Here is a 12508-nt window from a genome sequence, read left to right as displayed (position 1 = left end):
GGGTATATTATATATTCACCAAGCCCTTCTCCTCCCTTGCCTTCATCCACCCATTATTGCTCATTTTGTAGCGGGCAGTGGCACACATTAAATCTCCGTAGACACATGATGTGACCACACAACAGGGAGTGTATACACAGTAAAGAAGACATGAGTGCAAATAAATAAAATAATGAAGCAATAAGGAAAATAAATGAATGCAAATACTAAAATATATTATTTTATTTATTACTATTAATAATTAGTCTTTGTTAGTACTTACAAAGGGAGTTTGCGAGGATGCAACAGAATAAATTATACTCAAAGACAACAGTGCCACCTGGTGGCGGTAGTATGTGTTGCAGACAGTAAACCTTGTAGCAGCCTGGGAAAGTAGGATGCGAAACAAACGGGGACTTTGACCAGCAGAGCGTTAGAATAATCATGAGAACAGTCATGGGAATAGTCACGTGGTGCAGACGTGAGAAAAACCAATAAGCTAAAATGTCACTTGGTCAGCTGATTAGAACGGGTGTTGGGTTAACCCAAACTAAATCCACGTGAGGAAACATAATACTTTGAGAAGAAACATAGAGAAACAGATTCACACTAAGTCCTGTTCACCAACTGGAACATCAGGGGAGTTTAGCAGCAGTTGACAGACCGCTGAAGCAGTCAGTTAATCCTTCTACGTAAAGACTCACAGTGAGACGAAACTCAAGGCTGCAAGAAACGAGTCATCCTCTCCACGGAGCGCGGCTCCATGTATTGCCCATCCACCTCGTCAGACTGCCGCGGGTTCTCTCTGGGGTGCAGGAGGGTGTAGTAGACCACCAAACACAACAGCCCCAGAACGGTAGTTACCTCGATCAACAGCGTGACGGGACAGAAGTACTCCGTGTCCTTGACCTCAGGCTGCAGCAGCATCAGCAGCACCGGAGCAGACAGGTTGACCAGAACGTGAAGCACGTAGTACACACACATGGCTGATCTAGTGTGTTGGCCTTTAACGTTGAAGAAGGTGAAGGTGAGGATGACTCCTACGATAGCCCTGTAGAGATACTCCAAACCTTTGGATGTACAGAAGTTAGTCTGGAGCCAAAAGGCCCACATTGTCCCCAGGGTCCAGATGATGAGCATGGCTATGGTGCTGTAGATGTTCAGCACCAGGAGGAGGGTGTAGCTCAGGATGTGTGAGGTGATAGTCAGGAGCTTGTAGAGCATGTAGACAGCCAAGGGCAGGCCGGAGGGCATCTCGTTGACGTGGGTCAGGGATCTGCGGAGACAGCGCCGGTAGTCCACAATGGACCAGGTGATGTTGACAAACGAGCCCACCAGGGACACATCTGGGGAAGGAGATGTGTCAGTCAGGACCATGACTACCACCTGATAATCGGACGGACGGACAGACAGACAGGCAGATTGCCATACATGCACCAAAACACGTAAAATCACAGACACAGACACACACCGACACATACACAGACACTCACACTGTGTGATGGACCTGTAGTCGTGTCCCAGAATGATGTAGAGCTGAAGAAGCAACTGAGGAACACTCTCCAAGAAAGTCTCAAACAGTTTGAGCATGCTCAGATCGGTGGCAAGACCAAACAGTCGTAGTCTCTGGTCCTTCTCATCGATAATGTTGTCAGATGGTTTCGACCAAACAGCACGGTAACCCTTCTTCAGCAGGTGATAATACCTAAAGGATAGACAGACATGATACAGTACATGCTGTGTACACTTACACACACTGAAGCAGCAGGCAGGTATAGGCAAGCAAGCAGAAGACAGACAGACAAACAGACAGACAGGCAGGCAGGCAGGCAGGCAGGCAAACAGACGGGCAGACAGATCTGATAGATAAACACAAATGATCAAGCAAAAAAAAATAATAGTGACACGTAAGTCAACCAGAGACTCTTACGTCAACGCACACCATATAATTACATACTCAAAGGTAAAATTTGTTGTAAATCCTGTCTGTGGAATGCAGAATACGTTTCCACCACCATATCCAACATGCTTTCAATGCCTTTTAAAATTAACATCCGGGTTTGCATCAACCCATCTTCTTTGGAACTCTATGTCCTTTAAGATAACAGGTAAAGTACATTTCTTTCTCAAGAACTTACCTGGTGAAGACACCCATGCCTGATAAGTGGAGCAGAGTTAGTCCACATTTGGACATTCCAGATATCCTACTGTTCCCATCAGGGTTGATCAGGACGTTCCTCATATCGTCCCTGTACCACGCGTAGCTGAATATCTGTGTGCTTACTGCTCCAAGCAGCATAAAAAGAAGAGTGAGTCCAGACCAGACAAAGTCTCTGGCTATAAAATAAGTAATTCCTAATACAATGTCGGTCCCAACATCCACCAAGTAAAGCACTAGTCCAATAACGGTGCATATCCATCGCAGTTTAGTGTATTGAGACTCTGAAGAGATCATCTCAGCAGCTATGAGGGAATGAGGTTTTGATGGAACGCGTTGGCTGAGGTTCTTTTAGCAGCTGAAGTCCTCATTTAAATCTCTGTTCTGGGAAATACCATGTTGTCCAGGCAGATCCAATAGTTATTTGCGAAGGCTGGTTCATTTCCTGTAACAAAACAACACTCAGTGAAGTGCAGTTAGGCAACCGCAGATTCTGTGAATTGTTTCACATCAATATGACATTAGAGAGAATTGACACTGCAGTGTGACAGTGTTTTACAGCAGCGATACATATCTGTACACCTTGCTTGTCATGAACTCTTGAATTGTAACAGATAGGTTAGCACACCTTCAATACACAGTCTGACATATGATGAATCAGCTGTCTATCAAGGACAATAAAAACCTAATTCCCTGAACAGTTACATAAGCTTCTAATGCAACAGCACATGATCGTTCTATTTTCCTGAACATAAATACAGTCACTTCTAGCCCTCAAAATCTACCTGTTTAATACATCTGTTGGACCAGAAAAATACTATTTTTAACTAAATACTAATGTAGCCCCATGCATGTTTTACTTCATCCATAAACAGTAGGATCATATTGTATTTGTATTAGCAATTATTGTGCTTTTTTGATGTAATACTTTCATCTCTATCACAAAACCTCAGCTTAACAATTTTAAGGGAAAGTTTAATTTTTACAAAATGTACACACATTCTTGAATATCTTTTGGTATGTTCCCCTTTTGCTTCAATGACAGCGTGGACTCCAATGACACAAGTTTGTGCAAAACCTGATAACCTATGTTATCAATAACATCAACAACTGTCAACTTTTTCAGACTTCAATTCCTCCATTAAGTATTCACCGTGGTCTCAGACTTTAGGACCCTACTATATTTATCTGTATTTTATAGTTTCGCAACTAATTTAAGCATTGTTGAATTGTGTAAAAGAAAATAAATGTACAAAAATCAGGAATTTAAGGCTTGATACTTACGTGGCTGTGAAAGAGGAGAGTGTTCGAGTGGCCAAGGACTGTTCTTCTCTCTGTGCTGTCATTTCTTCTAATCCATGTGACAAAGCCACAGCCTACTTTTCAAAAACACACCCAACAACCTGGAACATATGACATAACACTTCCAAAGATTACAGGTGTGTATGTGCTGACTCAGATTAAATTATCTGTAGAATGTTCCTGTGAACACGAATACTGTACATTCACATTGTTACCTCTTTTGGGATATGACCTCACGCACACAGGAAGTACAGGACACAAATTCCTAACATTTGTCAAGTTCCTTTATAGATTACTAGATGTGGGAAGTGTTAGCTGTCATGTGTGTGTAATCGTTACTTCCTGTGCTGATCTTGCGTACAAACTGTGTGGTATAGGAATTTCCGTATGACATAGTGGTTTCAATGTGAAGCCTATTCAATACTGAGTACCACGCAAAAAAAACTGAAAGACAGAGAAAGAGACATAGAAAGACAGAGACAGAAAGCGAGAGAGATTCTGCCTGTCTATCACAAGGTAGAAAAAGCACAGCTTGTCATGAGTGTTGGAGAGGAGAAGTTGTGGTATGGATTGGAAATGTGAGCATTTCTTATCATGCCTTTGGTCACATTGTTTGCTACATCCTTCTACTGTGGTTGAGGTATTATTTCAGTCATAAGGTTGTTGTGCCCATAGACCAGGCATGACCTGCATGACTTCTTCAAAAAACATCAGATGCTATGTCCTTAAATTGTTCCAATGACTGAGGCCATCATTCCAGGCTATTTGGTTGTGCGTATGAGGTGGTTTTCTGGCAGGGAAATCCTAATCAATACATTACCTGTCAAAAGTTTCAGAATACCCCGTTTTATATAAAAAAATCAAGTCACAAAGAAGGTCAAATCCCATGAATAAAATGAATCGGTTCAAAGGTAAGCGGTAAACAAACCGAGATAAAAAAAAAACGTTTTAGTTGCCAAGAAGTGAAAAAGACCTTAGGAAGGTCTTATAGTCCGAATAATCAACATTTGGATGTCATCATGAAGGGGTTTTGGAATTCACCTCTTAAAAATTGAAATATGAATTTATTATAGTTTTCAATGCTAAAAAAAGTTTGTACACACTTACAAAAGTGAACAGTAATTTTTTTGGGGGGGATCTGAATTTTACCATTCGAATTTGAGCAACCTGAATTTCCAAACCTTGAATCTTTGGATGTGAATTTTTTTAAACATTGAATACATTCATGTTTCAATTTTTAAGAGTAGAATTTAAAACCAACAAATTCGATGGTGTTTTCAATATTAAGTATTCAATGCCTTTAACCCTGTAAGACCCCTGGTTGTATAATTACAACACACACACACACACTTTTAGCTCTCTAATTACTCATTTCTTTTTTGAAAGACCACATTTATCCAATGGCATTGCAAGGCAAAACAATAGGAACCATTGACTATGTAAATGTAGTCTTAAAAAAATATGCTAACGTATTTTTTGGAGAGCTAAAAGTGACGTTGTAATTTTAAAAACCAGGTGTTGCAAGGTTATAAATTCAAAACATGTCACTTATTTGCTTCCATAAAAAAAACTCTAGGATCTCCATGACCCTAAGCGTGACGCCTGTCCTATACAGGAAGTACATAACGTACTCCAGACATGAAGGGGGCGATAAATCGAACAGGCAATGTTTTGTTTTGTGCTTAAAACTGTTCTCTCTGTGAAGCGCGTCGGCTAGAACCTCCCCCAAGAAGAAGAGTGACACGCCATTCAATTTCTGTCTGCCTCCCTGGCCCGTGGCTGATAGACGCAGGAAGGAGCCTTAAGTATTTTCTGACGGAACTGTAACAATACCGAATACGTGGACATCTGGTTGTATTTTAGTTGCACCAGTAAAAGTAAAGTTGTAATCTATCAAGATGGGGATACGGAAAAAGACCAATAAGAACCCGCCGGTGCTGAGCCATGAGTTTATCATCCAGAACCATGCAGATATTGTTTCTTGTGTTGCTATGGTTTTCCTTCTCGGACTGATGTTTGAGGTAAGTCTAGCCACAGGTTGAGTGAGATGGTAGGCTAGTTGCGAAAACCGTTTTCTACAGTCTGGCAAATGTATTAGCTAATTGTATCCAGACGCGAAGATGATGCCGACTCGCCTGCTGTCTGACTCGCCTCTTAAAACGGTCATGGCTGATCTAACGCTAATTCTTCTGAAGTCTACTTCCTCTATTGACAATTTCAAAGTTTTTAATGCGTGTTGGTCATATCAGTGTGCTACCAGAGAATACACATATTTCTTTATTAAGGTACGATGGTCTCTTTCGATGAAAAAACAAACAAATGTAACGCTGTTGCCAGATGGTCAACTGGCCAGCCATCCCATAGTCTTCCCTACTGATCACTTCCAGACAAGCCACTTGTTAATGTGAATCGTTAAACGATTTTGCATTCAACCCATGACTAATCTGTCAGTGAACAATTACATTGCTATATTGTTGTGGGTTGTAGTAAATGCGGTGGGTACGAAATTGTGCAATACACTTCAGCGTGGACACTTTTATGCGCAGATCAAGTGTTACGTGGCAATCACAGAGCGATTCAGAGCGCTGTCATCGTAGACACCCGCATGCTTGGAAAAACGAAAGTTGCCATTGATACGACTTATTTTGTTCTTCCTTGCAATGATTTATGTTTACAATAACCAGATGTTTCAGTTTGTGGTTGCAAATCATTATTGCCTTTGCCACTGTATTTACTTCTTTATTTTTACTTTGGTTTGGTGGGAAAGCATCCTTGCTGGAAATCAGCGCCGTGCATTAAGTTAAGCATCATGGGAAATGCAGTTTTAGTTGTTATTCGACTTTTTGAAGGACAGACCAGATGAGTCTTGGTATGTTGTTTTAGACCCTCTTCCATGGGTTTTTTTTCACTCAATATTAGTAATATCAAACTTTGTTCACATTTATACTGCTCATTTTGCTCCACATTTTGCAGGAAATCCCGTCAATGACAAAATAATGTTATACCCATGTTTATGACGATGTATGAAATGTACTGCCTAGTTTCCACCCTCCTTAAACATATTATCTTGTGGCTTTGTCCAGGTGACTTCGAAGGTTGCAGTCCTTTTCATAACTGTCCAATACAACGTCACTATCTCAGCAAATGGTGAGTAAATTTTCTTTAACTATTTAGGCTAGTGCTGCAGTTAAAAGGACAGTTTACCCTAACACCCAAAAAATATAAAAAAAACCTCTTACTCGTAGTGCTACATTTATCCATGTAGATTATTTTGGTGTGCTGTAGAGATGTCTGCCTTCTCTCAAATATAATGAAGCTAGTTGGCACTTGGCGTGTGGTGATCATAGCCACAAAACTCAACAGCAATCTCTCTTTCCAGAAATCATAACCCCACATACTGAAGATTATCCACAAACCCTGTGATGTTAACAGTATCATGTAGGAACTTATTGATTCCTACTGAACTACACCCACCAACTGTGTCTCTGCACAGAAGGAACATGCATCCTTATGGAGGAGAGGCTTGGGCTGGTGTTCAGTAGAAAGAAAATGGTTCCAACATGAAATATGGTACTTTTAGCACCACAAGACGAGTGCCAGAACAATCTAGAAGCATAAATAGCACTGTAGAGGGAACATGTGTAGTTTTGATTTTGGTGTGAGCTGGCCCTTTAAACGTTCTGTTTGTAGAGTTGGCACTCTGGTGTAGGGACTCTAGTTCTGTAGCTTGTTTACATGTTAATAGATGAAATCATTCTCCACTATGGTCAAGTTTAACTGTGTTGCAAAGAACCAGTTTGCTGAGACCAAAAATCTAAATTGGAAGCCTTTCTTCTGGAACTCAACTCATGCAGCCTCCCTCAAACCTCTCTTTAGGCGTATTTTCTGTTTCCATAGCACTATATTTAGTCTGCCTGATTTATACATTTCTCTTGTGGCAAGGTTGTCCTGGGTGAATTGAGGCTAAGGTATACTACACCAGTCTAGCCAATCTCATCTCAAGGTTAACAGTTTCTTTGCCAACTTGTATCATAGTTGCGTGGCTTTTAACAGTTTTTAAGTTGTATGTTTGTGTAGCTATTCCCGGGCCAGCTGCTGATTGACTGCTTAAAGGTGGTGGATTTTGCTTGAGCTGCATATCGTCTTATCTGAGAAAGATAGCTTCTTGCCTAGCTCCGTTACTCATTAACACTGGCATTTTAAGGATAAATGACCATAATAGCAAGTGCTCTCAAATGACTGAAAAGGCTAGCTTTATTTAACTCAGTTAAATCTGCGTTTAGTTTGAGGGTTAAGTTGACCACTTTCCATAAGCGAGTCCCACCACCACCCACACAGCTTGTTCCACCAAAACATAGCTCAATTTGTGTTTGCTTCTCTGTTTCTTAGAGGGTCCTGATGAGACTGCTGTGAATCACTTTCACCATGGCCTCAAGGACCTAGCCACTGTGTTCTTCTATATGCTGGTTGCCATCATCATGCATGCCATCATCCAGGAATATGTCCTGGATGTAAGTACACACACACACACACACATATACATACACACACACACACACACACATATACACACACACACACATACACACACACAAATCACTCAGAGACGCTGAGACACTCAGAATTCAGTGTCTTAACATGCAGCCTTTCAGGTCAGTCATCTTTATTGAGTGCACGCCAACTAATCTGATGCGTGTTTGATAACGTCTCTCGTTTCCTGTGTTTGTTAATGTAGAAGATCAACAGGAAGATGCATTTCTCGAAGACGAAGCACAGCAAGTTTAACGAGTCAGGCCAGCTCAGTGCCTTCTACCTGTTCTCCTTTGGCTGGGGGACCAGCATCCTGCTCTCAGTAGGTCTCTTACTCTGCAATGCCAGCTTGGAAACATAGTTACGCCCTCAGTGCTCACCTCCCCTCTCAAAATGCGACAGGAGCTGTTATTTTGGTCCTTATTTCAGATTGTTACAGGTTATGAAAGTGCATATTGTAAGCTTTCAAGTGATGTGTCATACATTGAAATCAGAAAATAGTTGCAGAAAATCCATCTCCAAAAAACTGACCAGAAGACATGTCTTGACAAGTCTACTTTGCTGACAGATTATAAGTATTCATAAATGATCCTCATTTATTTTGTTTATATTATTGAGTCACTTCAACACAAGATTGTTGCTTCCTACCATGATTGCCGACATGCAGACCTATACACCAGCTCCTGGGACAAATGAACTTGAGGAGGGAGGTGTCGAGGAGATATGTATCCTTCCTGCCTCTTCCTGTGTCAGGACTTCCTGCTTAACACTTTGATCCTTTTCAGGAGAACTTCCTGTCCAATCCTGTCACACTGTGGGAGGGATACCCTCACACCCTAATGCCGTGAGTATGAGCGCATGCCCTCCCAAGCTGTGTCCTAACCGAGGCCAACTGTCGTTTTACATCACTCTCTTTATTTCTTTATATACTTTACTTGATAATTTTTTGTCATTCTCTAGGTTCCAGATGAAGTTTTACTTCATTTGTCAGTTGGGCTATTGGCTTCACGCTCTCCCTGAACTGTATTTCCAAAAGACTAAGAAGGTGAGTGTGCAAAGTGATATGTTTGTTTTTCAGGTAGACACCTGCATCTTATTGGAAGCAGCCTTACTGTACCAATAACAATGAAAGGCAGACTTCTGAGGATAAACAAACAAAAAAAACGAAACAGGAAATGATCTTGTTTCCATTTTCCTTTTTAGCTCACAATTTGCTTAAACACAAGCAAACAATGTGGAGACATTAGTACATTAAATCCTGAGGCCATCTTTAACATTCTCCATGCCTTTCCCTGTCTTTGCTGTCCAGGAGGACATTCCACGCCAGCTCGTCTACATCTCTCTCTACCTGGTCCATATTGTGGGAGCGTACGTCCTGAAGTAAGAGCAGTTTCACCCCAGCAAACATCTCAGTCTTGCGCTCCAGAGCTTGATGTGGATGATAGAAGCAGCCCATGTTAAAATGTGAATCTGTCTGTTCCTTCGAAGTGTAAAACAGAAGATTTGAGTGTTCCATTTTCAAAAGCAGAGAATTTCCAAGGCCAACTTTTTTTAGCTATCAGAATGAGACTGTGGGCTGTAACTCAGGGTGCTAATGGATGCCGTGTTCTGTTGCTCAGTCTCAACCGGCTGGGTCTGATCCTGCTGGTGCTGCACTACTTTGTGGAGCTGCTCTTCCATGTCTCCCGCCTGGTCTACTTCAGCAACGAGAACAGACAGACAGGGTGAGTCTTGTGGATTAGGAATGTGTCCTAAATTGACTACTGTGTTTGCAAAAGCACAGATAATATGCCAGAAACTGAATTTTCACTGTCCTGGAGAGTATGTACAAAATTGAGAAATTATGAACGAGACGAGGAAAACACTTTTTAGCGGCAATCTGTCTCCCGGATTGGAAGCCACACCACCTTCCAGCTTTGTACAAATATACAGATCGTTTTTTGGCTGGCTGGTTGGTTGCATCTCTGCACAATCCCACTGTTAAGTAACCCGATAGGGTCTACTAGTCTTGTAACCAAACGTAAGAAACAAATGCTGTTGTATTACCTGCAAAGGCTACAGACGGGAGTACAATATGTAAAGAAGAGAGAGTCTGCCTGGGTCTTGAAAGTTTCTCTGTTATTGTGTGTGTGTGTCCTAGGTTCACCATATGGGCCTTTCTGTTTGTCCTTGGGCGACTGCTCACCCTGTCCCTGTCTGTCCTCACCGTGGGCTTTGGCCTTGCCAATGCGGAGCATCAGGGTCTGGATCTGGCTGCAGGGAACTTCAACGTGCTTTTTGTCCGGTAAGGGGGCGGGCACCAAGTTATGTTTTGTTAGGGGGTCAGGTGCCTGAGCGGTTAGGTAATTGGGCTAGGTTGCCGGTTCGATTCCTGTCCGTGCATAATTACGTGTCCTTGGGCAAAGCACTTCATCCTACTTGCCTCAGGGGGAATGTCCCTGTACTTACTGGAAGTCGCTCTGGATAAGAGCGTCTGCTAAATGACTAAAATGTAAAAGTTTTAGAATTACCACACTGTACAACAAATAGTTCTTCATAGAAACAGGAAATGCCTATCTGCTTGTTTAGGGGGCTAGATTAAGCCGAGATTTTAGAAAATATTTATGAATGAAAATTTGAATGATATTTGGAAAAGGTTTATTCAACACTGCTAGATTAACTTTGTTTTCTGAGACTGATAGCTAACCTTGCTCCTTCCTCGTCCAGGATCACTGTTTTGGCCGCCATCTGCATCACTCAGGCGTTCATGATGTGGAAATTCATCAACTACCAGCTGCGCCGGTGGAGAGAGCATGGCCAGGCCCAGGCGCTGAAGAAGAAACCTGCCGCGCCTAAGAGCAAGTCAAAGAAAGACAAAGGTACAAACCCTGATTCAGTTAACCATTAAAGTAAACATGAATGGCTACAAAAAAAAAGTAAAGTTTTTCCCAGGAAGAGTGGGTTTATCTTGAATTCGTATTATTTTTCCTCTTGTCATTTGCAGCAAATGGAGTGAATGGATCCGTCAGTGCAAACGGAGCGGATTCGCCAAGAGCGCGAAAGGAAAAGTTGACATAATCACACCGCTTTACCTTCCCATGCCCGCACCCCCCCCCACCCACCCCCCCCAAAGACCACCCTGCCACCCTGGTCATCCAAGTCATGTGACCCTTCAGCTCTGTCTACTGTCTGCATTTCTCTCACAGGGCTGTAACTCCCAGCAGGACTACAAAAGTCAAAATGCATTTAGCTTTATATGCTTGACGCCAACTTCCAGTGTTATTGATTTTTAAATCATGACTCTGCTGTGCCATAACCAGAAAAAAAAGGAATTTAATGCGTATAAATGAAACAAAAGAACATATTTAAAAGTGCCTATTGATACCAATTATTTTGTACAGGGTGTGCAGATGTAAGATTTCAGGAATGACAGCGTTAAGTGTTTGAGTAATGTTTTCCCAGTCAAAACATTTCATGCATCGTCTTGAATACTATATATATTAGATTGTTGTATAACAATTTGATGATAATCTTTTTCTTTTTGCAAAGGGCTTTTCAAACTGATCCTTATTATAGCATTCCTAGCACAGAACTCAGTGCCCTGTGTTTTTTTTTAGTTGATGCTTTTGACTGCATGGGAGACAGAGTACTCTGGAAGCGGGAAGGACACTCTGTTCATATCCTTTACTGGAGGATTGCTGAGAGTAACACACCTGTATGCTATGTGGTTCCATCATATTGCTTTGGTTAGTAATGTCTTTAGATGCCAACTATGGAAGATAGTGGTCAGAACAGTCAGGTACATGGATCCATTTAAAGGTAGTGGAAAGTCATCTTTCGAATGGGCTGTGGCTCAGTCAGAAAGCGGATAATGCATGCCTTTCTCCTTTCAGATCATTGAAATAAAAAAACCTTGATCTTGAAAACTAGAGTTGGACAGAGTGACTCACACCAATCCAGTCACTAAGAGATCACAGAGGAAGCATGTGGATATGGACTGAACATTGCCCTGTGTTGTATTCTGGGTAGTGCAAAGTTGAAAAGTACAGGTAGAATAGTTCTGAATTATTCCAGTTCTCTACCTTGGTAATGCTGATTTGATTTTTGCCTGCTGTGTTCAACACACTGATGTCCACTGATGATCCTCTTTAAGACCTACGTAACGCTGTAATGATTGTTCCTAACAGGTGTTTGCAGAGTTGATTTCTAATTGCCATTGGTTAAGAAGGGGTCATGCTAAATGTAACCTGTCTTTGATCTTCTCAAGATAAAGGTTGCTGTTTGTCTAAGGCCAGGCTTGTTTGTCTCCTTTAAATTGTCCACAAGAATATAATTTGTTGTAAAAACAACGGACAGTGTGATGAAAGAATCCTATTCCGTTCCTTCCACTGAATGTGCCAAATGAGAGCTTTCAGCATGACTTTGGATGAACACACCTTGTGATCTTTAACATGTTCACTTGCCATTAAAATACTTTTCACAAAAGTTCGTATATGTATTGTAATTTTGTGTAAAAAATTGGCTGGGTGTGGATGGGATTCTTGGGTGATGGTAACTGCA

At 41.5% G+C, this 12508-nt stretch overlaps 2 protein-coding genes across 2 annotated transcripts; one reads left to right on the top strand and one right to left on the bottom strand.

Annotated features, from left to right (window-relative positions):
* Positions 1-240: 240 nt before the first annotated feature.
* xkr9 (XK, Kell blood group complex subunit-related family, member 9) lies at positions 241-3725 on the bottom strand. The gene is made up of 5 exons (XM_047016990.1): positions 3655-3725; positions 3422-3540; positions 2118-2582; positions 1473-1684; positions 241-1325 (listed from the first exon to the last, which is right to left on the bottom strand). Exons 3-5 carry the CDS (start codon positions 2432-2434, stop codon positions 697-699), a joined length of 1158 nt encoding a protein of 385 aa, XP_046872946.1. The 5' UTR covers positions 2435-2582; positions 3422-3540; positions 3655-3725; the 3' UTR covers positions 241-696.
* A 1432-nt stretch (positions 3726-5157) lies between these two features.
* On the top strand, positions 5158-12433 carry tram1 (translocation associated membrane protein 1). The gene is made up of 11 exons (XM_047016988.1): positions 5158-5460; positions 6523-6586; positions 7829-7950; positions 8175-8291; positions 8755-8813; positions 8930-9014; positions 9279-9349; positions 9589-9693; positions 10110-10253; positions 10676-10827; positions 10953-12433. Exons 1-11 carry the CDS (start codon positions 5338-5340, stop codon positions 11024-11026), a joined length of 1116 nt encoding a protein of 371 aa, XP_046872944.1. The 5' UTR covers positions 5158-5337; the 3' UTR covers positions 11027-12433.
* The last annotated feature ends 75 nt before the right edge of the window (positions 12434-12508 follow it).

The sequence above is a fragment of the Hypomesus transpacificus genome, unplaced genomic scaffold (assembly GCF_021917145.1).
Source record: "Hypomesus transpacificus isolate Combined female unplaced genomic scaffold, fHypTra1 scaffold_443, whole genome shotgun sequence".
In the NCBI taxonomy this organism is placed as follows: Eukaryota; Metazoa; Chordata; class Actinopteri; order Osmeriformes; family Osmeridae; genus Hypomesus; species Hypomesus transpacificus.
The sequence above is the reverse complement of the archived record's forward strand: the minus strand, read 5'-3'. Positions and strand labels throughout refer to the sequence as shown.